Source organism: Leopardus geoffroyi, chromosome A3 (genome assembly GCF_018350155.1).
Source record: "Leopardus geoffroyi isolate Oge1 chromosome A3, O.geoffroyi_Oge1_pat1.0, whole genome shotgun sequence".
Classification (NCBI taxonomy): Eukaryota; Metazoa; Chordata; class Mammalia; order Carnivora; family Felidae; genus Leopardus; species Leopardus geoffroyi.
The window spans coordinates 21,585,541-21,606,989 of record NC_059336.1 but is presented as its reverse complement, the minus strand read 5'-3'; the positions used below and the strand labels follow the sequence as shown (position 1 = coordinate 21,606,989).

The 21,449-nt window shown below is 45.1% G+C and overlaps 1 protein-coding gene across 2 annotated transcripts in view; it reads left to right on the top strand.

Annotated features, from left to right (window-relative positions):
* RPRD1B (regulation of nuclear pre-mRNA domain containing 1B) overlaps window positions 1-9,236 on the top strand; it is a 51,633-nt gene extending 42,397 nt beyond the window's left edge. For both annotated transcript variants that reach the window (XM_045444636.1, XM_045444635.1), the window contains exon 7: window positions 6,542-9,236. In XM_045444636.1, coding sequence (XP_045300592.1) covers window positions 6,542-6,691 — 150 coding nt within the window. In that variant the 3' untranslated portion in view covers window positions 6,692-9,236. The remainder of the gene's footprint in view (window positions 1-6,541) is intronic.
* Window positions 9,237-21,449: the final 12,213 nt, after the last annotated feature.

Genomic DNA, 21,449 nt, shown 5'->3' with positions numbered 1-21,449 from the left:
CTGGAAATTTTGTCTCATCAAATCGAGCCCCTGCCTGTGGTGTTATTTCTAACACAGTTGTTCTTATGTATATACTTCCTAGCCAGAAAAAAATAGATTGGACAATGTTTACATTTTGATCAGTATTTCTTAATAGGACTTGCCAGGGGAGAAGCTTATAATTTTGTTTGTTTTGAAGATGAAATTCTTGTAGAAAGGTCACCACAATGTCAGTCCCTATCGTTTCTAACCCTCTTATCTCAGAGCTCATCTGCAGCATGTCAGGTCTGGCCTCCTGCTCTGACCAAAAAAGGCAAAGAATGTGGAAGCCTTGCTCCAATCAGCCAGTTGTGTTCGTGCTCCACGATGGTCCGTGTTCACACGGTGTCAGCTGGATCCACAGGAACCAGAGGGTGTTGGACACATTTTCTGCTTCAAGTTCAGAGAGCCCATGAGGCAAGATTCCAGAGCTTTGCCAGAAGCATAAATCCTAGGCATTATCTCCAAACTGCACACTGGGCCTCACCCTCTACGTTTTAAACATTTCTTGGCAGTCAAATAAACCCAGGCAGTTTATCACAGGTGCCCACTCTCCCCCCGCACCCCCTCCTCCAGGATCCTGAAACAGGATAGCAGCAGCAAGTCTGATAGAACTCCCACCTTTTTCCTGGCTCCCTGCAGCCTCTCATGGGTGAAGTAGGGTCTGCTGCGGTCAGTGCATGTGGCGGAATGGGTCATCTCAGTCCCTCACCTCCGCCACGACCCCAGTACGAATCATGCATGAGCAGGAGAGGAATTGCTGCAGGACAGTTTGGATTTGCCTTGTCTCTTGCTTGAGATGGGTAGTGGGGGAAAGGCAAGTATCTGAAGACAAGAGTACGAAAAAGAGCCACTGTGAATTATGGTCAAGAGAAGCGGGGGTGGGAGGGCAGAAGGCCGAAAGCAGGAGTGCTGCGGCCGTGCCCCCCTGCGGGTGTAAATTGTGCAGGTCCCGATCTCACGTGTTCCTGTTCCAGGCAGGGTAGCGTGAGTGCCAGAGTAAAGGCTTAGTCATCTGTTGCACACAGGTGGAAGGTATTGGAAACAAGGAGCATAGGACCACCTTTTGCCACATCGTTTCTTTAGCTGAGTAGTACTTGGTGTACTGAAGAGGTGGTGGGATGCAGCACACTTACATGGGTCAGAAGACTTTGACCAGGTGTCATTGCATTGATGTTGGTTTTAGTGATAACGCCACAAGCTGGATTTCTTCTGCGGGCTGGAGTTGCTGAGGACACGGTTCGGGACCTTGCAGCAGGAGAGCTTGTGGACCAACTTTTGTTAGAAGGTGGACTGGTAGATTGAGAAGAAAGATTCTTGGGGTTTCGTAATCTGTCTCCTCTACCTGTCCAGAACCAAAGAGAAAAACCGTGGAGAGACAGCTAGTGAGGAAATGCCATCACCCGAGCAAGGGAGCATAGGAGCCGGAGAACTGGAAGGCAAGTGAGAAGCCAGAGTTGTATCGTGGGCATAGTTCAGTTTGGATCCGATCTCAAGTTTTTATTTGTCCATGGTGACATTTATAGATCACTACATCTATTGAAAAAAAAAAAAAAAAAAAAAAGGAAGGGTTGGAGGTCAGAGTCTGTTACTACTGAATCTGTTTAGGGGACTATAAAATTAGTATTACTATTCAGTTTGACCTAATCAGAGCTTGCCATGAATTTTTTTTTTTTTTAATTTTTTTTAATGTACGTTTATTTTTGAGAGAGAACACAAGTGGGGGAGGGGCAGAGAAAGAGGGAGACACAGAATCTGAAGCAGGCTTCAGGCACCCAGAGTTTGCCATGAATTCTTACCTGCTCATTTCTCCTCAAAGCATTAAGCTAGGTCATTCAGCTGTCCCAGCTAAGCCAGGTGCGTGTTTTAACAATTTTCGAAGCAATCTTTACCTGTATTTGGATATTCAGAGTATATACTTTTGTCACCCTTGCCAATGCATTTAAACCGCTTGGCTTATTTCTTCGGGTCACAGCAAAATAAGAGGAAGGTACAGAGATTTGCCATATACCCTTTGCATGCCTTCCCTTCACTGCCAACAGTGTGGTGCATCTGTTATTGGTGCATCTGTTATTGATGCATTGATGTTATTGGTGTTATTGGTGCATCTGTTATTGATGACCCTACACTGACATATCCTCATTGCTCAGTGTCCATACCATACCTGAGGGCTCACTTTTGGTGTTGTATGTTCTGTAGGTCTGGACAGATGTATAACGACGTATGTCCAGCATTCTGGTATTTTCACTACCCTAAAAATCCTCTGTGCTCTGTTCATCCCCCCAACCCCTGTCTCCATAGTTTTGCCTTTTTCAGAATGTCATAGTTGGACTCATACAGTATGTGGCCTTCTCAGCTTGACTCCTCTCACTTAGTAATATACGTTTAACATTTCTCCCATGTCTTTTCATGACTTGATATCTCCCTTCTTTTTAATGCTACATAATTGTCTGGTTGAAGCAAAGTTCATTTATCCATTTACCTGAAGGACTCCTTAGTTGCTTCCAAGTTTTGGCAATTATGAATAATGCTGCTATAAACATTCATGTGCAGCATTTTGTGTGGCGTTTTCAACTCCTTTGGATAACTACCAATGAGCATGATTGCTGGAATGTATGGTAAAAGTATGTTTAGCTTTGTAAGAAACCACCAAATTGCCTTCCAAAATAGTTGTACCATTTTGCATTCCCACCAGAATGTATGAGAGTTCCCCTTGCGCCACATCCTTGTCAGCTTTTGGTGGTGTCAGCGTTCTGGATTTTGGTCATTCTAATTGATGTGTGGAGGCATCTGGTTGTAATTTGCATTTCTCTGATAACAAATGTTGTCTTTTGCAAACATTCTCTCCCAGCCTGTATCTTGTCTTTTCATTTTGTTGACAGTGGCTTTTGCAGAGCAGATAATTTTTCATTTTAATGAAATCCACCTTATGGGTTCGTTCATGGTATTGTACCTTTGGTAGATTATATATTATATATATATAGGTATGTATAATAATACCCTTTGGTATTGTATCCTAAAAGTCATCACCAACCCAAAGATCATCTAGGTTTACTTTTGCTATCTTCTAGGAATTTTATAGTTTTGTGTTTTCCATTTAGTCTGTGATTCATTTGAGTTAATTTTTGTAAAGGGTGTAGTAAGATCTGTGTCTGGATTTGTTTGTTTGTTTGTTTGTTTGTTTGTTTGTTTTGCATGTGGGTATCCAGTTGTTTCAACTTTTTTGCTGAAAGTACTATTTTTTCTCCATTGTATTGCCTTTGCTCCTTTATCAAAGGTCAGTTGGCTTATTTATGTGGGTCTGTTTCTGGACTGTGTTCTGTTGCATTGATCTGTTTTGTCTATTTTTTCGGCAGTATCACATTGTCTTGATTACTGTGGCTTTATCGAAAGTCTTAGGGGTCGAATAATGTCTGAATTTGTTCTCTTTCAATATTGTGTTGGTTATTTGAAGTCTTTTGCCTCTCCATATAAACTTTAGAATCACTTTGTCTATATTCACAAAATAACTTGCTGTGCTTTTGATTGGGATTGCATTCAATCTGTAGATTGGGACTGCATTCAATCTGTAGATCAAGTTGGGAAGAACTGACATCTTTACAGTATTGAGCCTTCCTATTCATGAACATGGAATATCTCCCCATTTATTTAGCTCTTCTTTGTTTCAGAGTTTTATAGTTTTCCTCATGTGGATCTTATAGATTTATACCTAAGTAGAATTTCATTGTTTTGGGTGCTAATGTAAACTCTGTACCTCTTCATCTTTTTCAGGGACAGTCCCACTTTCATCCTTTCTGTAATGATGCCCTCCTCCTAGGCTCATGCACCTGCTCTTAAAGTAGAAATCCCTATGGAATGAGTAACCCAGTGGCATGAGGAGGTGTGTATAGGATCCATGAGCTTTCAGAGTGGCCTGAAGAGAGGACTTTAATGGGGAAACATATTTCCTTTAATTAAAATGAAGTTTATTTGATTGTATTTAAAATGTAATCACAGCCTAAACATGATGAGATACCCTCTCCCCCCCCCAACACCCCCCCTCCCCCCCCGCCTTACCCCCAAATAGGAACAAATGGGATTTTGGGTTTTTTTTAAAAGATTGCCTGGGAGAGGATTATTTGAACTTAAGGTGATGTCTAATGAGATCAACCACCTCTCCTTTTAAACTCACATGGACTTGCTAAATTAGTCTGAGGGTCACCCAGGAGTGCAGAGCTTTGGATTCTGAATCTAGCTCCACGCACTAGAGACTCAGTGATCTTCAGACTGTTTTTAAGGAATTCCTTGAGTTGAAGTGCTCGGTACGTGCCAGGAGCGATGGCTCCAAGTCACGGTGGCTTACATCTGTCTACTTTGGTCAGAGGATCTGGGCAGGGAGCAAGGGGCAACTATTCAGGAGCTCTTATACCCTTTTTCTACATAGAATTCAGGAGAAGCTAATTAAATGGATCCATGTTCAGTAACAGAGAATTAGTCTTCTCTATTAATTTCCCTTGAAGTATATAAAACCGAAGAAAAAAAATGTTTGCAGAGGGGGAAGGGTGGGGAACCTTGACAATTTAGATCCTCATCTCTGAAATTTGTTTTCAGTTTCAAGAATGAAAGCTTAATGTGGTATGCTTATACCTAATGTTATGTTTTATATGTTGTTAATTTATTGGGCAGCTGTTGGACACCTACTGTTCACAGGGCACTGTTGATCGTGGTGGATAATGGGTAAAGCAGATGGGTCCGGTCTTAGCCTCCTGAAGCTCACTAGTGTGATAGGGGAGTCATTATTAACAATTTACATAAGTCATTATTTTAGTTGTGTTAAGTCTACAAAGAAAAGAAATGGGATGCCAGGAAAGCTTCCTTTCTTCCCTGTGTCTTCATCCGATGGCTTGTGTGAGCAGTTCTTTTGGGCAGAAGCCGCAACTGCCTGCACTAATGTGGGCACAGAGCCTCCCTGCCCACGTTTCCACATCCCTTCTCCCACTCTTTTCTTGCACTTTGTCTTTATAACTTGAGCTAATTGTTCTTCATTTAACCTGTTTCCTGTCTTACCACTCTTCCCAGGAGTCCTCGAGCATATGCCCTCGAACTCTCTGCCTCTCTAAGTGTGTCTAAGGTATCTGGTAGGAAAGAATCTAGAATTTGAAGAACAATCTTACGAATAGGCCAGTTCCTTCATTTTCAGATAAGGAAGGTGAGGACGAAGGAAGAGAGGGACCATGTCCACAGTCACATAGCAGGTTGGAGTCAGAGCCAAAACTAACTCAGGTCCTAACTCAGGAGCCCAGTGCTTTCTTTTGCATTCCTGCAGGAGAGGCTTTAGTCAGCAGGGATCCATCCTCAGGAACTTCCCGTCTTTGCAGAAACACTGAGGAGGGTACACAGCTAGCTAGAGGCTAGGAGGCCCAAGAGGGGCCATAAACAGACCTCAGATGGCCCAGGGTTGTTATTCCATACAGATTCACCAAAGGTGCTTTTTGTTGGGAGGAAAGAAAATAGTACACCAAGTTCCTGTCACTAGGGAAGTCATATTTTAGAGGAACATAGAAGTCTAACATGTATGAAAAGAGCACCTCAGAGCAGCCTGTTCGGAGCTCAGATGCACCTCGGTGCACAGGAGGGCTCCCGAACAGGTGGAGGTGGGGACTGGTCTTCTGGATGAAGACAAAGCGTTTTCCTAAAAGCAGAGCTCAGTTGGTAGGCAGGGAAGTGGAGGCAGAATTTCACTGGGAGCAGGAGAAGGAAGATACCCCTCGAAGCTGGAGCAGACTCCTGAACAAATGGCCCGTGCAGGCAGCGGCCTGTGCATTGTGGGGTGGGGGTGGGGGGTGTTGAGAAGTTGGGGGAGATACTTTTGGGCAGGCACTAATTTTAAAAGACCTTGAGCTCTGAGCAGCCATGGAGCTAGCACGGTGCCGTGCTTCACTCTCTCAAGGAGGTGACTGGATGAAAGCTGGGCTTTCGGAAGAGAAGTCTGGCGTGTTTAGGGGAGACTACCAGAAGGACTCATCGGGGATTTGCTGCGGTTACTTGGGTGTGGGATGAGGAAGCCCTGGGCACGGACGTGGGTGTTTTGAGCTTCTGTGGTGCTTGTTTGTCATAGGTGATAGATCTGGATGACTCTCTCAGTTTAATACAAAGTGGAGCTTTATAGTGATTTTTCTAGGCATGTCTAGGTGGCACCCTCAAAATAACTGTAAAGCCTGAGCATCTGTCTTTTATTTTATAAGGTGTTTTGAAATAGAAAAGCACCAATAAAAGGCAATGCAAACACAAAATGTCATGCTTTTACTTCTAAATCTCAAGTGCTACGTTAAATACGATTTAATTCACTATTGCCAGTATTGAACTCTGCTTTCCTTTTTTATGCAAAGGATTCTTCCTTTTGCGAACCTGGCTGAAGTGGGGAGGGGCTGTCTGGTGAAGAGAACTAGAGCAGGAAGCTGAGAGTATCTATCTTGGCTCCTGAGGCCTGACCATCATCAGCACACACAGACTTAACCACGTTGTCTTCTCTTTGTCTCCTTAGGAATATAAACAGAAGCTCGCTCGGGTAACCCAGGTCCGCAAGGAACTGAAGTCCCATATTCAGAGCTTGCCAGACCTCTCGTTGCTGCCCAACGTCACAGGAGGCTTGGCCCCCCTGCCCTCTGCTGGTGACCTGTTTTCAACTGACTAGGACAGGTGTCGTGCCCCAAATTCCCATCTCTACCAGCAGAAAGAAGAGAGAGGGCAAGTCATGGTTGGAAATAACCATGGTGGAAATAACTTGTGGCCCCTGGTTCTGTCCCTCCTTCATCCCAGTCCCGCAGCCTCAAGAAAGAACCACTGACTCTGAATCTCCTCTCCGTCCTCTCCTGTTGAGCACAATTCAGAACAGTGGCGAGTGGAGTCCAATTAGATTCATATTTGGAAAGAATACAAAGTCTCCCACTTCATGTATTCATGCCCCTGTTGGTTCTCCATTCTTAGCTGTCTCTTTACACCCAAGAAGTTCTGAAAATCATGTGTACTTCTGGAAGTTTTCAGAAGAATCTTGTCCCTCCCGACAGCATTGTGTCATGAGAGCTGCTTCTCTTTTCGGAGCTGGGTTTGTTCAAGTTCAGTGCAGGCCTCCACTGAAGGACTCACTCTGGAGTCATTGACTTTCCTGGCTACCGTCCACCCCAAAGGTTGGAGGCACGACTGTCAAGCAGCTTTGCCGTGAAGAGTTTGCCAAATCTCTGATCCTTCCTTTCCCCTGCTTGTAGTGATGTATAGTTACAGGTGCAGTGCATTTGTTTTATAAGCAGACTAGGGAATCTAGCAATAAGATTCAAAGCTGACCTGGGATATACGGTTCAGAAGGAAGACTAACGGGGATCACAGACGTGAGTTCAAAATAAGTTATGTGCTTCGGGTTCCTACGGACAACCTTCCCAGGGTTCCTGCTGTCGTAGAAAATGTTCCTAAAGACGTGATCTTTTGGTCCTGATCTTGTGAAGGCAGTTGTTAGGAATGGCACCGGTGGACCCCAAAAGCTAAAGGCAAAACCAAGAGTGTGGACTCTGCACGGGTGTTGCTTTTAGACTCCTGTCTTCTGGGGAGTAGGGCTCACACTAGCATTGCTTCACTGGGCTCAGGTCTACGGTATGGCGAGTGAACTTGAGTATCTCCCCTGCAGATATGACGCTCTGTGCATGTCTGTCTGTCTGTCAGTTTACGCCACTGCACACATCCTTGTGCCCGGAGGAGGAGGAGTACTTGATCGGCTGTTACCGAGTAGCTCATCTCGGGCAGAGGAAGGGGGGACGTAAGGGATATTAATTTTGGGTTTTAATTCCATTATCATGCCAGCTGATATCATGACTATATAACGTGGTTACAAAGGATTTTTACCTTGCTTTTAGTAAAGGTTAGGCCTGCTAACTGTAAATCATTCTAATTTGGCAGTCTTCTTTTTGACATTGGAAAGGGCAGAAAGCAGTTTGCCCCAGTAGTATGACAGGAGTCAGGGCCCGGAGGCTGAAATCCATAAGCTATAAAAAGGAATTCAGCGGTGGGGGCTTCAGAATCTCCGTTATTTTGCGTTGTTATTTTCAGGATTACCAAAAAGCCAATTACTTGTAATTTTACATGTTAAACATGTTGAAACATAGCCTGTGTTTTTACAGTGTGCAGGCTTTCCTTTTAGAAGCTCTTCTGTCTGCCATGAAGTGAGAACAGTGAAAAAAAGTCCTAGCAGGTGTTCAGTTTGACTCTGTGTAGAACATAGTAGCATTGAAGCTGTTCTTTGGATTTGAATATAGACTGGATGTTGTTTGCTTATTGATACTGCCTGTGGTCCTGTCATTATTAAATTAATGAGTCTCTAACTATAAAGATTTCCTCCCAGAGGCCAGAGGGCAGTAGGTGACTTTACTAAGGAAAATTGCAGGAAAATTGCAAGATCGCTTCTAATCGTTGCTGTTTTCTGCGCATACGCCCCTCCCCATATGGTGTGCTGCTTCAGTCCTCCGTGCGAGCTTGATGTGGAACGGACCCATCTGGGACATTCTCTGTGCTTTTACCAAGGAAGCAAAATTTGACTAGCCACAAATCAAAAGGGCAGAGTAGATATTTGCTCTGATCAGCTGGATGAAAATGTTAACAGCATGATGGATTTCCCCCATCGCTGTATTTTCTCTGATTGAGTTTGACCAGCAATTGGTGCGTAATTCTTAACAGCAAGAGCAAGAAATGAAACTGTAGCAATTATGTAAATGAATGTGTTGGCCTCCTAACACCTGTTACTAGTGGACTTCCTGTGAGGAAGTTAGTTTTGGGGTTTGTTTTGTTTTTTAATGAAATGCTTTTGTGTTTTAAATCTTAATTCTCCCTGTATCCTCCCCATGTGTGCTCACTTCATTTGTTTAATTTAAACGAGCCTTTCTCCTTGTATGTACCAGGTGGGCCAGTGGGGTGGGCTGGGGTGGGGTGGGTGGCTTTTGTTTTGTGTGTTTTCTTTCTTTAGGGCATCCGTAGGCCTCAAAGGACCTCTCCTTTAGGTCATATTCCTCAGAACGTCTTCATTCTAATTTGTTTTGTTTTGTTTTGTTTTTCTTAAAGAATATTTTTAAAGCTTAAATTTGTATATTAATTTAGGACTTTATTTAGAAGTATAGGCTGTCATTGGCGGCAGCAGTATATTCTGAAATGTCTCATAGATATATATTTTTGAATAAAGATGGTGTTGTTGAACGACACTGTGTGATGTTTCTTTTCCCTGCCTCGTTACAGAACACCCGATGCTTCCTTTGTAAGTGGTGGGTAATTAGTAATCACCAATAGAGATTCTTCCGTCTGCACAGAATCTTGTCCCTTAGGAGTTTTGTTACTGTTAGCGGCCCATAAATACTCAGCACTTACATAGTATGTTCTGGTTCTTTCCAGGGGCTTAATTAGCTTTAATTAGCCAATCCACACAGGGCCCCGGAGAGGGACCGCCATAGTTTTATTCTCTTTGTACAGAAGTGGGAACGGATGGAGAGAGGTTAAATGACTCTTTCCCCACTACCACAGTCTCTGACAGATTCAAACTTGGAAGTTTTTGATTTCAGCGCTTTTGTTCACACTGCTAGGCCTCCGGAGAGAGATTTGATTTTGGCAATCCAGCGAAAGCCACTCTGAACTGTTTAAAAGAGCAAAATGTGAGATCGTTGTAAATCCAAGCGGTATGTCTTTTAAAAACATTTCTGCGCGTTTCCTTTCTCCTTTGTTTTCACTTGTGAATGCAATGAAAGCCTATTGGCTGAGTGCTGTTAATGAGAACTTGAAATAATGGAAAAACAGTTTGAAATACAGCCTTTTGAAGTAACTGATGGGCTTGGAAGGCTGATTCGAACCCTTTCCACTGGGTGAAGGCAACCTTTGTCAGAAAAAGCAGGGTTGGCTGTTTTAAGCCACAAGAACGCTGCAGTACCTGTGGTCCTTCAAGATTAAATGCAGCTCGAGGCCGAGTCCAGAATCAGGGGAGTTGAACGTATGCATTGCTGGAGTTCAGGCCTAAAATATAAAAGGTGAATGTGATACGTGAATCTCAGGAGAACAGAATCTCCTTCTGTGTCCCCAGGTTTCATGGCCTAGTTAATGCCTTCACTCCTACCTATAAATAGTAAGTCCATAATTCCTCGGGTTTAATTAGCACCCCAGGCTACAAAATATGACTGTGAGGTCCTCAAAGCTGAAGATGGGACTGCCCAAGAGTTCATGAATCTGTCAAAATGCTTCACTTTTGTGATTAGAGTCATTAGCTCTCTGTGTGACCTTCCTGGGCCAGGTACTTCCCTCCCCGGGCCTCAGTTTTCTTATCTCTGAAATGTGGTATTGGACTAAATTATCTCTAGGTTCTCTGCCAGCCCTAAAAGCTTATGGTGATTTTACCGCAGGAGAAAAAGGCGGGACCGAAGTCTGAGAATGCTGAATGTGGCAAGTCCTAGGTTCCCAGAAATATGTGTTAGATAAGATAATAATACCACCGTTGTGTTGTATACAGTTACTCTAAAAAAAGGAGGAGCATATACAAAATCCCGGAATCTGTAAGGAACAGAACACGAGAAACAGTGCCAAGACGAAGAAGATGGGAGTACACTGTTCACCGGGCACAAATAATCTGCATTTTGTATAGTTGAGGTCTTAAAAAAAAAAAAAAAAAAGGCTATTTTCCAGCCTGGTTTGCCGTCTTACTTTTTGCTAGAATCATTCATCTGGCTAAACTCATTTCTCCTCACCACCTCCATGGGGTTTTTCATTTAAAAATCATTCTTCCACTTTAAGGCACAGATTCAATTAAGAACCCATTATTCTCCTGTACAGTAGATTGGGATTCATATAGCTTTATGTAGTGTTGAAAGCCCAGTTGGTTCAATTTTTTTGACTCTGAAATAGTTATTTGGCATTAAAATTTCATTTCTGCCACTGGTTGGATAAACACTAAAATTAGCAGTATGGATCAGGATTCAGTATTTTTCACAAATAAGAGGCAGCTACTGTAAGCGATGGCCTACCTCTCACCTCCCCTCACTGTGATGACCTTGGGCAAGTCCCTCAGCCTTTAGGTGCCTCAGCTGCTTCTCAAAGGAAATGAATGAGGTTGACTAACCGCTGAAGTCCTTTCCCGACCTGAAGTTCCATATGCCCAAGCTTTCAGAGTCTTTCTACCGAGAATCTTACTAAAACACCCACACCATACACTCCTTTGGTTTTTAAGTGCCAGTTATCTGTATGAAGTCTTAGTTATAAAAGTGGTAAAGTGGTTACAAACATACCTATGAATAACTTTGAAGGAGGTGTTTTTTAAAAGAGCCTAGGGCCATGTCTGGAATAAACTAGGGACTTGATGGTAGGTGTTACTATATTCAATAATGAATGTAGGTATTTCGGTGCACACGTAACAAGATGTTCAGGTGTTTTGGCGGAGGCAGCAATAGATACCACATGCCTGGACCAGACGCTCTATTTACAACGGAGATGGTAGCCCACTTAAACTTTCTCACCCTCGTGGAGGGTATAAGAGAGTCAGGAGTTCAGAGTTGAAGGAAGACGATTTGGGGTACAGATTTCTTTGAAGAGGGTCATTGGTGTGTTTTGAGTCCCCCAAGGGAGAGTTAGTGGATGCCACCTGCTCCTTGCCTTCAGGCTAGGGAGCTGGGCTTCTGTGGAGCTTAACATGTGTCCCCTCTGGGGTGACAATCCAGTACCCAGGACAGACCCCTACCTGGAAAAAACCTAAAGGATGGGATGCTAGAAGCAAAGTGCTTTGATGATGAAGCCAGGGAGAGGTGGCTGAGTTGAGTGCAGCCTCTACTCCTAGAGTTTGTCAGGGTGAGGGATGCGTGTCTGTCTCCCAAGGACCAGACGTGGGCCGTATGTAAGTGAACTGGCATGGGGTCATCTCAGATCCTGGCCAAGAGGCAAGGGGTGGCCCCAAGCAGGTGTAGTGCTGAGGAGGAGAAAGCAAAGAGCTGGAGGTGTGTGTATAGAGGGAGGGAAATTTTAAGGAGTGGGTTCATGCAATTGTGGGGGCTTAGTAAGTCCAAAATCTGTAGGATAGGCCAGCAGTTGGGGCCCCAAGAAAGAGTGGCACCGGCATCCAAAGACAGTCTGCTGACAGCATTTCTTGCTCAAGGGGGATGTCAGTGTGTTTCATTTATTAAATATTATTTATTTACTGGTTGGATGAGGCCCACCTACATAAAGGGTTACCTGATCTACTCAAAAGTCCATCGATTTAAATGTTGAATCTCATCCTTAAAACACCTTTAAAGAAATATCCAGAATAATGCTTGACCAAATATCTGGGCTTTGTGGCCTCGCCCAGTTGACACATGAAATTAACCATTACGCTCACCAACACTACTTTCCATTTTAAAAAATCATAGCTGTATTTGAGTCCTGGGTGTACCACAAACCAGGTGGCTTAAAACAACAAATGTATTGTCTCACAATTGTGGACGCTAGAAACCCAAAATCAAGATGTTTGCAGGGCCATGCTCCATCCAAATCCCCTAAGAGAGGCTCCTTCCTTGCCTCTTCCAGCTTCTGGTAGCCCCAAGCATTCCTTAGCTTGTGGCAACTAACCTTTATCTCTGCCTCTGTCTTCACATGGCTATCCTCCCCCTATATCTTTGTCCAAATACACCTCTTTTTAGGGCCCACCCTGATGACCTCATCTTAACTTGATTAAACCTGCAAAGACCTAATTTTTAAATAAGGTCACATTCCCAGATACTGGAGCTCAGAATTTCAACTTATCTTTTTTTGAGAGGGGACACAATTCAACCCATAGTAGTAGCCATCTTAGCGGGTATGAAGTGACTTGCGTTTTCCTACTGGCTAATGGCAGTGAGCATCTTTCCACGTGCCTGTTGCCCCTTTGCCCATTTTTGAATTGGCTTGTCTCTGTTGTTGGGTTGAAGAGTTCTTTACATATTCTAGATATCAGACCCTTATCAGATACACGATGCACAAATATTTTCTCCCATAGGTGTCTTTTTGCTCTCTTGACAGTGTCCTTTAATATACAGAAGTTTTAAATTTTGGTGAATTCCATTTTCTTTTGATGTCACATCTAAGTAAACATTGATAAATCTAAGGTCATGAAGATTTACTGCTGTATTTCCTTCTAGGATTTTATACTTTTAGCTCTTATATATAGGTCTTTGATCCGTTTTGAGTTAACTTCAGTAATGGGTTGTATCTCAATCAATTTACCTTAACCTCAAAGATCAGGTTCCCAGCTCAGCTTTTCATAAAATCTTGACAGACCTGGCATTCTGGTAGTGTTGTAAAGCTCAAGAATACTCATGAATTTACTCCAAGTACAATTTTCTTAAAGGTCTCTAACAGCCTTCAGTGAAGTCACCGTCTATGAAACGATAAATGATATTTTGAAGTTTAACCCAATAGTGAAAACAACTCGAGTAGAGATTTTCAGTTCCACCTATGAAGGATTAAGTGCTATGGGAATTTCCCTCCACCCTAAACAACTGGAAAAGTAGATATGTAAAACAAGTGTTTTCAAACACTGGACATCAGGAAGCACAGAACTACGAGTCCCTGGAGAAGGGGAACAGATAGGGAGAGGAGACTGCCACATCTTACTCACTGAGGGTGCTTCCAGTCTGCAGTGCACAGATGGGGAGCCAGAGGCCCACTGTATCACTGAATTGAGGAGATAGACATCAGAGGTCAGGAAGGTTGAGGCGGCTAGAATTTGCACGGAGAGCTAACGGGGCAGCTGCACAGAGACTGAGTGCAGAAAGTCTGCAGAGGACATGTGTGGGATGAAACTCAGTGAGACCAAGGAAGGAACAAACAGAAAGCAGTAGCCCCAATAATTCCTGCGGTTCACACAGGTCTGCGGATAGGTGAACTTTCTGCTAGCCAAAGTAGAGAGGCCTTGTAATACACAGAGCAATGGGTAGAATCCTCAGAAAGGTCATGCCTTTGTAGTTGGGCTAAATTATTACTAGAGTAAAGGTTGCTTTCAGCCAGCCATAAATAAAGCTTGGTAGTAAACTTCAAACTGGTCTGTAACTTAACTGCTTGGCCAAACAAAGTCCAGCTGTATTTAAAGAAATAGAACAAAGCCTAGCACTCAACAGAGTTAAGTTTACTCTTTGGCTTCCAAAAAAGAAAGAAGAGAGAGAGAGGGAGAGAAAGAGAGAGACAGAGAAAGAAAGAAAGAAAGAAAGAAAGAAAGAAAGAAAGAAAGAAAGAAAGAAAGAGGGAAAAGGGAGGGAGGAAGGAAGGAAGAAAAGAAAAAAGAAAAAGAAAAATGATCAGACCTGTAAAGAAGTAGAAAAAAATATGACCAGAGTTGGAAGAAAAATAAGTCAATAGATCCAGAATGGCACAGGTGATGGAATTAGTTGACAAAGATCTTAAATAGCTGCTATTAGTATGGTAACTACTCGAGGATATAAAGGAAAATATGAACATAATGAGGAAAAAAATAGAATACATATTCCTAAAATCCAAATCAAATTTCGAGAGATGAAAAATACGATATCTGAAACTAAAATAAATGGAATGGGATCTAACAGCAGATTGGACACTGCAGAAGAAAAGATGAGTGAAATTGAAGGCACAGAACTAGAAATTATTCAAAACGAAGCACGGACAGAAAATACCAGAAAAGAAATGAACAGAGCAGCCTGTGGGACAATACCAACTGTCAAAAATACATACCGGTAGGAAAGGAAAAAGGGAAAGAGAAACATACTTGAAGGAATGATGGCCATTCCTCAAATATGATGAAATTTATAAAACCATAGATCCAAGGAGCTCAGTACCTCAAGAAAAATAACCCTGAAAGAGCTGCACATGGTAACACACATCATAATCAAGTTGCTGAGCCAGTGATAATGAGTAAAAAGAAACACATAGAGTCACAAACATCAGGATGACGGCGGACTTCTCATCAGACACTATGCAAGCCAGAAAAGAATGGCCATGACATTTTTAAAGTGTTGAAGGAGAAGGGAGTGGTGTGGGAAGCTCCTGTCAATCTAGAATTCTGTATTTAGCAAAAATGTCTTTGAAAAACAAAGGTGAGGGGCACCTGGGTGGCTCAGTCAGTTAAGCGTCCGACTTTGGCTCAGGTCACGATCTCCTGCTTCAGAAGTTCGAGCCTTGAGTTGGGCTCTGTGCTGACAGCTCAGAGCCTGGAGCCTGCTTCAGATTCTGTGTCTCCCTCTCTCTCTCTCTCTGCCCCTCTCCTGCTCACATTGTCTCTCTCTCTCAAAAATGAATAAACATTTGGGGTACCTGGGTGGCTCAGTCGGTTAAGCGCCCGACTGTTGATTCCAGCTCAGGTCATGATCTCACAGTTCAGGAGTCTGAGCCCCAGGTTGGGCTCTGCACTGAGAGTTCCGAGCCTGCTTGGGATTCTCTTACTCCCCCTGTCTGCCCCTCAGGCCCTGGTTTCTCTCTCTTTCAAAATAAACAAACATTTAAAAAGTTAAAAAAAATAAATAACAATAAATGAAAATAAATAAATAAATAAATAAAATAATAAAGGTGAAATGAAAACTTTTTCCAAGCAACAAAAACTGAAAGAATTAATCACCAAAGACCTGGACAACCTCAGACAGAAGAAAAATGATATCAGATGGAAATCTGGATCTCCAGAAAGGAAAGAACACTGGATACTACATGAGGAAGTGTATCATTTTTTCTTATTATCTAAATATTGTTAAAAGATAATTGTCTAAACAGAAATAATAGTGTATTTGGGGCTTATAACATGCAAAAAAGCAAAATGTATGACGACACTGGCATAAGATCAGCAGGGGGAGAAACGGAAGTATATTATTATAAGGATCTTATTGTATTTGTGAAGTGTTATAATGTCACTTGAAGGTAGAATGTGATAGGTAAAGTTGTACACTGAAAAGTCTAAATCAACCACCAAAATAACGAAAAGAGTGGTAGCTAATAAGGCAACAAAGGAGATGTGATGCAATCGTAAAAATTATTTAATTATCAGGGACGCCTGGGTGGCTCAGTTGGTTAAGCGTCCAACTTTGGCTCAGGTCGTGATCTCACCATCCATGAGTTCGAGCCCCGCGTGGAGCTCTATGCTGACAGCTCAGAGCCTGGAGCCTGCTTCAGATTCTGTGTTTCCTTCTCTCTCTGCTCCTCCCCCGCTCACATTCTGTCTCTTTCTCTCTCAAAAATAAACATGACAAAAATTTTTTTAATTATTCAATTATCAGTAATTTTACCAGTAATCACACACTGTAAATAGCCTAAACACCCCAAAAGGCAGAGAGTGAGATATTTAAAGTTCATGGTTTCAGGTATCAAGGTCACCAAGAGAGACGCAACTCACACAGGTACTGGATGGAATGACTCATTTACTCAGAGAGGGAAGACACAGACAAGATTGGCTTCAACAGTGAGCATCAGTCCCTCATGGCCCACACCCCTCATCCCACAGCCAACACGGGAATGGTCTGTATGTATCCCTCTTATGCTCCCTCCTAGGCAGAGGACCCTGTGTCCTACCATGGGGAACAGATAGCAGCCCGGTGCCTGCCCTACGATGCACACGCTTGAGCAGAATAAAGATGTATGCAGCAAGCCCTTTGGGGAGGGAAGGGTATTTCCAAACAAGGTGATTATGCCCAGCACAGCCTGTGAAGGGTCCTTCTCCCATCTCTGGACTAATGTAATGCACACTTCAGTCCGCCCTAGACCATGATGACTTCTGGATTGTGAGGTTATGAATTAATGAGGTCTCCCTATATTTCCTAACATGTAATTCTTCAAAATGCCGGATACCTACGGTGGGTATTTCTCCTGTCCCCGGCCCAGGGGCTCACTGAGCAATTGTGGCCTCTCGGATATGTATGTGGACTCAAACCCGGGTTAGAATGCATTTGACCTCCCTCACTAGGTTCTACGTAGTATTGCTACCTCGGCAGATTCCACTTCAGTTCAACCCGATTTGTCCACTCAGCATGCTCTGAGCTAGAGCAAAGCCCTGAATTTGGAACCCAGTTGGAATCCCAACTCCATCACTGCAGAACGGAGTGACTTTAGACACGTCACTTCACATCTCAGGGGGAGTCTGACTTATCAGGAAGACGCTATTTCCGGTTCTCCCCGGAGGCCTTCATTCCCATGTTCAACACGAACAACTGCATGGAAGGCAGCACGGGATGGCTGTGAGGACCAGCTCCAGACCCCAGTGGTCTGAGTTCGAGGCCCAGTCTCCCCACTTAACTGGCACTTTGGCCAAGCGATTTCACTTCTCTGCATCTTGATTTCATCATCTGCGTACTATGGATGGTCACAGACTCGGTCTCAGAAATTTATGGGGATTTAATGAATCAATATTGCTAAACTGAGCTACACGAGTGTGAAATAAATAAAACCCGTTTGCTGATATGAAACAGTCTGTCCAAACTCTGGGCATGTGAGCCTGGGATGTGGCACAGCTGGACCCAGCCTTTCTTCTCTGGAGGTCCTGGAACAGGAACTGTGCCCTCTTAAAGTCACAGCTGTTGTGAAAAGATGCTAAGGCGGGGGCGGGGGGGACTTTGGCCAATGGCAGGAGGGTGGACAGGCCTCAACATCAAGGCCTCCCAGGAAGGAATGGGTCAAGGAGAGGGCTTGTGGACAAGGAGAGGGCAAGTATGGTGGGACTTGGAGGCCGTAGATGAATATAGGCATAAAAATGGCTCTTACTTTGAGGATAAAACTGAGGACAAGAGGCGGAAGTTTCAGTGGAGACGACTTCTGACCCATCCTCAGGAAGACTGGTTGCCCCACCAAGGTTGGCTGACCCATCTTGTCTGGGGCTCTGTAGGGAGATTCTCAATGAGGGTAGAGAATTGGACGATGTGAAACATACACGGCCCCTCCCAGATCTCATGGTCCTGGACTCTAGAATTTCTGTTGGTTTTGAGATCTAACTCCTGATAAGTGTGGTAGGAACAAAAAGACATTGCTATTGTAAAGTTCCAAAATGTGAAGCTTGCCAAGAACTCTCTAAAGAGCGTCTGCCCAGATTCCCTGGGCCGCTTCCTAATGAAGTGCTCAGCAGCCTGCCATTGCTGTAAGAACCAGCCGCCCCCCCCCCTTCCCAAGGATTGTGAAACATGGGTGGTGGTGACAGCTCTTGGCAAGGTCATAGAAAGTCAGTTTGTCTAAGAGCTGTCATTGCTCAGGAGCCCAAAGGTGGACCTCCAAACCCTCTTTTGATATTGCCCGTGGCTGCCCTTGGAACTTCAAAAGGGACATCCAGACCCGGCCCCTAGTTTGCCCATAATCCAATGGCATCTGGGCTTCCTTTCAATGGCCAGAAGTCTGTGAAGTTATTCCTAGGAGTGGCTTTCTTGTCTGCCCCAGCCAAAACAAGCATGGAGAATCCTGGTTATGAGGCACGCACACGTTTGTTAGGCTGTGGTATTAAATTATAGCATGGCCTGTTATACATGGATTCAGATAAGCCATGGTTCAAATCAAGCTCTCCCTCCTCCCCAGAGCTCTTTGACCAGCCATGGAACGGACTGGTAGTGCACCATCTGTCCCTGAAGGCAACAAACGGTGCCTATGTGACCACTTAACGTGGGCAATACGTGGAGAGGGGGTTCTCAAACCCAGTAGCATAAAGGCTGTAAACTCAAATGCTTTCAAGGCCGGGGATGCAGTGGAACTGAAGCAATTTGGCCAGCTGTGGGCAGGCACTCGGCAATGCGCCGTTTAGCTAAATGTCAACATGCCGGGAGGCAGAGCCAGTACGGCCAGATTGTCTGATTTTTCTAAGAAAAGGTGGAACCCTGGATCTGCACGTAAAAATCTCCCCATTTTTTTGAAGGGTGGCAGCTAATTTGAATACCGGTCGGAAATTTCTTTCGGTAGCGGTGCGTTTGGTTTCTGCCATACCAGCGCGTTTGCAATATCATCTTGTTTTAGAGTGTCTGTTGGTTTTAGAACGCCAGTTGGCCACTTTGGCAAGCAGAGAGTTCTTCTCTGCTGAGGACCTGTGACAGGACTCTGCAAAGCCAACCATGGTCTGAAAAGGAATCCTTGTTCCAAGAAGCATGTGTAGGCCTGAGTTCAGAGCCTGCAGGTGACTTCAAGTTAATCCTGTCTAGCTACTTGTAGCTCGCTGTGGAGACGGGAGCATGGGCCGGAGAGTGAGGAGGCCCGAGGTCTGGTCCCAGCCCTGCCACTGCCTCCCTGTGTGACCTTGGGAAAGTCTCGGGTCTACTCTGGCCTCCGTTTCCCCTTCTGGAATTGGCCCAGAACATCTCAGGTCCCAGATAGTTCAAATGGTCTCAGTTTTCCCGGGAGGAACCCAAAGGGAGAGTCTTTAAAAGCAGGACATGTGGTTCATTTGGGGTGAATGGCTGTCCTCGGGACTGGCTGTGCATCTCTAAGGAGTTCCAAAGCTAAGAAAAGAAGTTACCAGAGAAGAGGCCTTCCCAGCGCCTTCCAGAATCTTTGTGCCAAGGGCTTGGGGCTGATGGAGGTGATCTGCTGACATTCATGAAGTACCAGTGGGGAAGTTTAGATGGTGATAGAAGGCAGGTGGGGCTTTTATGACAGATGGAGAATGGCAGGTGGACGGTCACACCAGTGGCCTAGCTTCTCAGCTCTCTGCTCTCACTCATCCTGAGCCCAAGAAGACCTTCCACGTCTCTGGACCTCAGTTTCCTCCTTCAGAATGAGGAAGGAGGTTGGCTGGCTGGTTTCTGAGCCCCCTTTGAGCCCTGGAGATCTAGGATTCCAACGAATTATGTCACAGAGTTATAGTTTTGTTATCTGCACAAAGGCTTTCATTTTTTTTTAGTTCAACAGATAATTTTTTTAAGTTTATTTATTTATTTGGTGGGGGGGGGGGGCGGCGGGGAGGGGCAGAGAGAGGCAGAGAGAGAATCCCAAGCAGGATCCTCGCTGTCGGCACAGAGCCCGATTTGGGACTTGAACCCACAAACCGCGAGATCGTGACCTGAGCCAAAATCAAGAGTCGGATGTTTAACCACCTGAGCCACCCAGCCAGCCCTCAACAGATACTTCTAGCAAAACCTGCCGTCATGGCTCGCACCATCCTGGAGGAGGCAGTGAGCAGCCAGGTAAAGGAACGGCGTGCCTGGCAGGGAGCAGTGAGAGGAGAACAAGTTTTCAGTGGGGGGACTCCGACGTCGTCGTCAGGGCGGGATGGGGACAACTTCTTCAGGGAAGGAACTCGAGCCGGGGTCCACAGGGTGATGAGGCGCTCACTAGGGGAAGTGACAAGAAAACATTCCTGCAAGAGGAACGGAAGGTACAAAGCCAGTGACCAGAGGGCAGAGGCATATTCGAGGCACTGATAGGAGCCAGTGCTGCTGTGAACAGAGGCTGTTGAGATTTGGGGTGAGCCAGACCCCGCAGAGTCTTGTCACCCTCGGGGAAGACTTGGGTCTTCACTCTGAGCCTGTGAGAAGCAAGGACAGACAGGGTCACACCTGTGTTTTGAAAAGGCTTCTCTGAGTACTGCTGGGAAGAGATAAGGGGATGGTGGAAGGGACGAGTGGGGATTCAGGGGAGCAGAATAGACATGGGGGAGCCAGTGAGGAGGTGGTGACGGAGTGACAACATCCTGGTGGGACACGACGGGGGGCCTGGCTGGAGCCATGACAGCCGAGAGAGAGCGAGAGGTCAGACTTGAGAGCTCTTTGGGATTTCGAGTCCCCAGGACTTGGTGAAAAATGGAGGGAGGAGTTGGGGCCCCCTCCTTGCCATCGGAGCAGGTGCTCCCGAAGGCGAGCCGGCCTCAGCTCCACGTCTGTCCCAGCAGTGGCCCCTCACGTAGGCGGCCTCTGACACGGCTCCCAGCGATCCCCTCCTTCTGGGCTCTCACAGCTTTGTGTTTGTCCCTTTTGGCTGCGGGGTCCACTTAATGACTTGCAGCAGAAAGAATATGTCGGCAGCGATGGGGGACAAGGTTGGGTTATAGAAGAACTGTGACTCCTGTCCGGTGCTCTATCCATTCCTCCCGCTGGGGAAGCCAGCTGCCTGGGTGTGAGGCGGCCTTCGCGAGACGCCCATGTGGGTACACTTGGACGTGGGTCTTTGGAGGCCTGCTGACAGCTGTGTAATTGACTCTGGAATCCGCTCAGCCCCCCAGTCAAGCCTTGAGCTGACCCCCACCAAGGCCGACGCCTTGATTGCTGCCTCATGGAAAACCTTGAGTTAGAACCAGCCAGTGAAGCCACTGGCAGGTTCCTGACCCACAGAAATTGAGAGCTAATCATCATTTGTTATTTCCAGGTGCTGGATTTCAGGGTGATTTGTCAGACAGCCACGGATAATAGACACAGCCCTCCCCGTCCCCGGAGCTGGGGAGGGAGGGGTTAACCGCAGAGCCCGGGGCCTCCAGGCTGGGAGCAAGGTCAATGTCTCCAGCTTGAGGGACAGTTCAT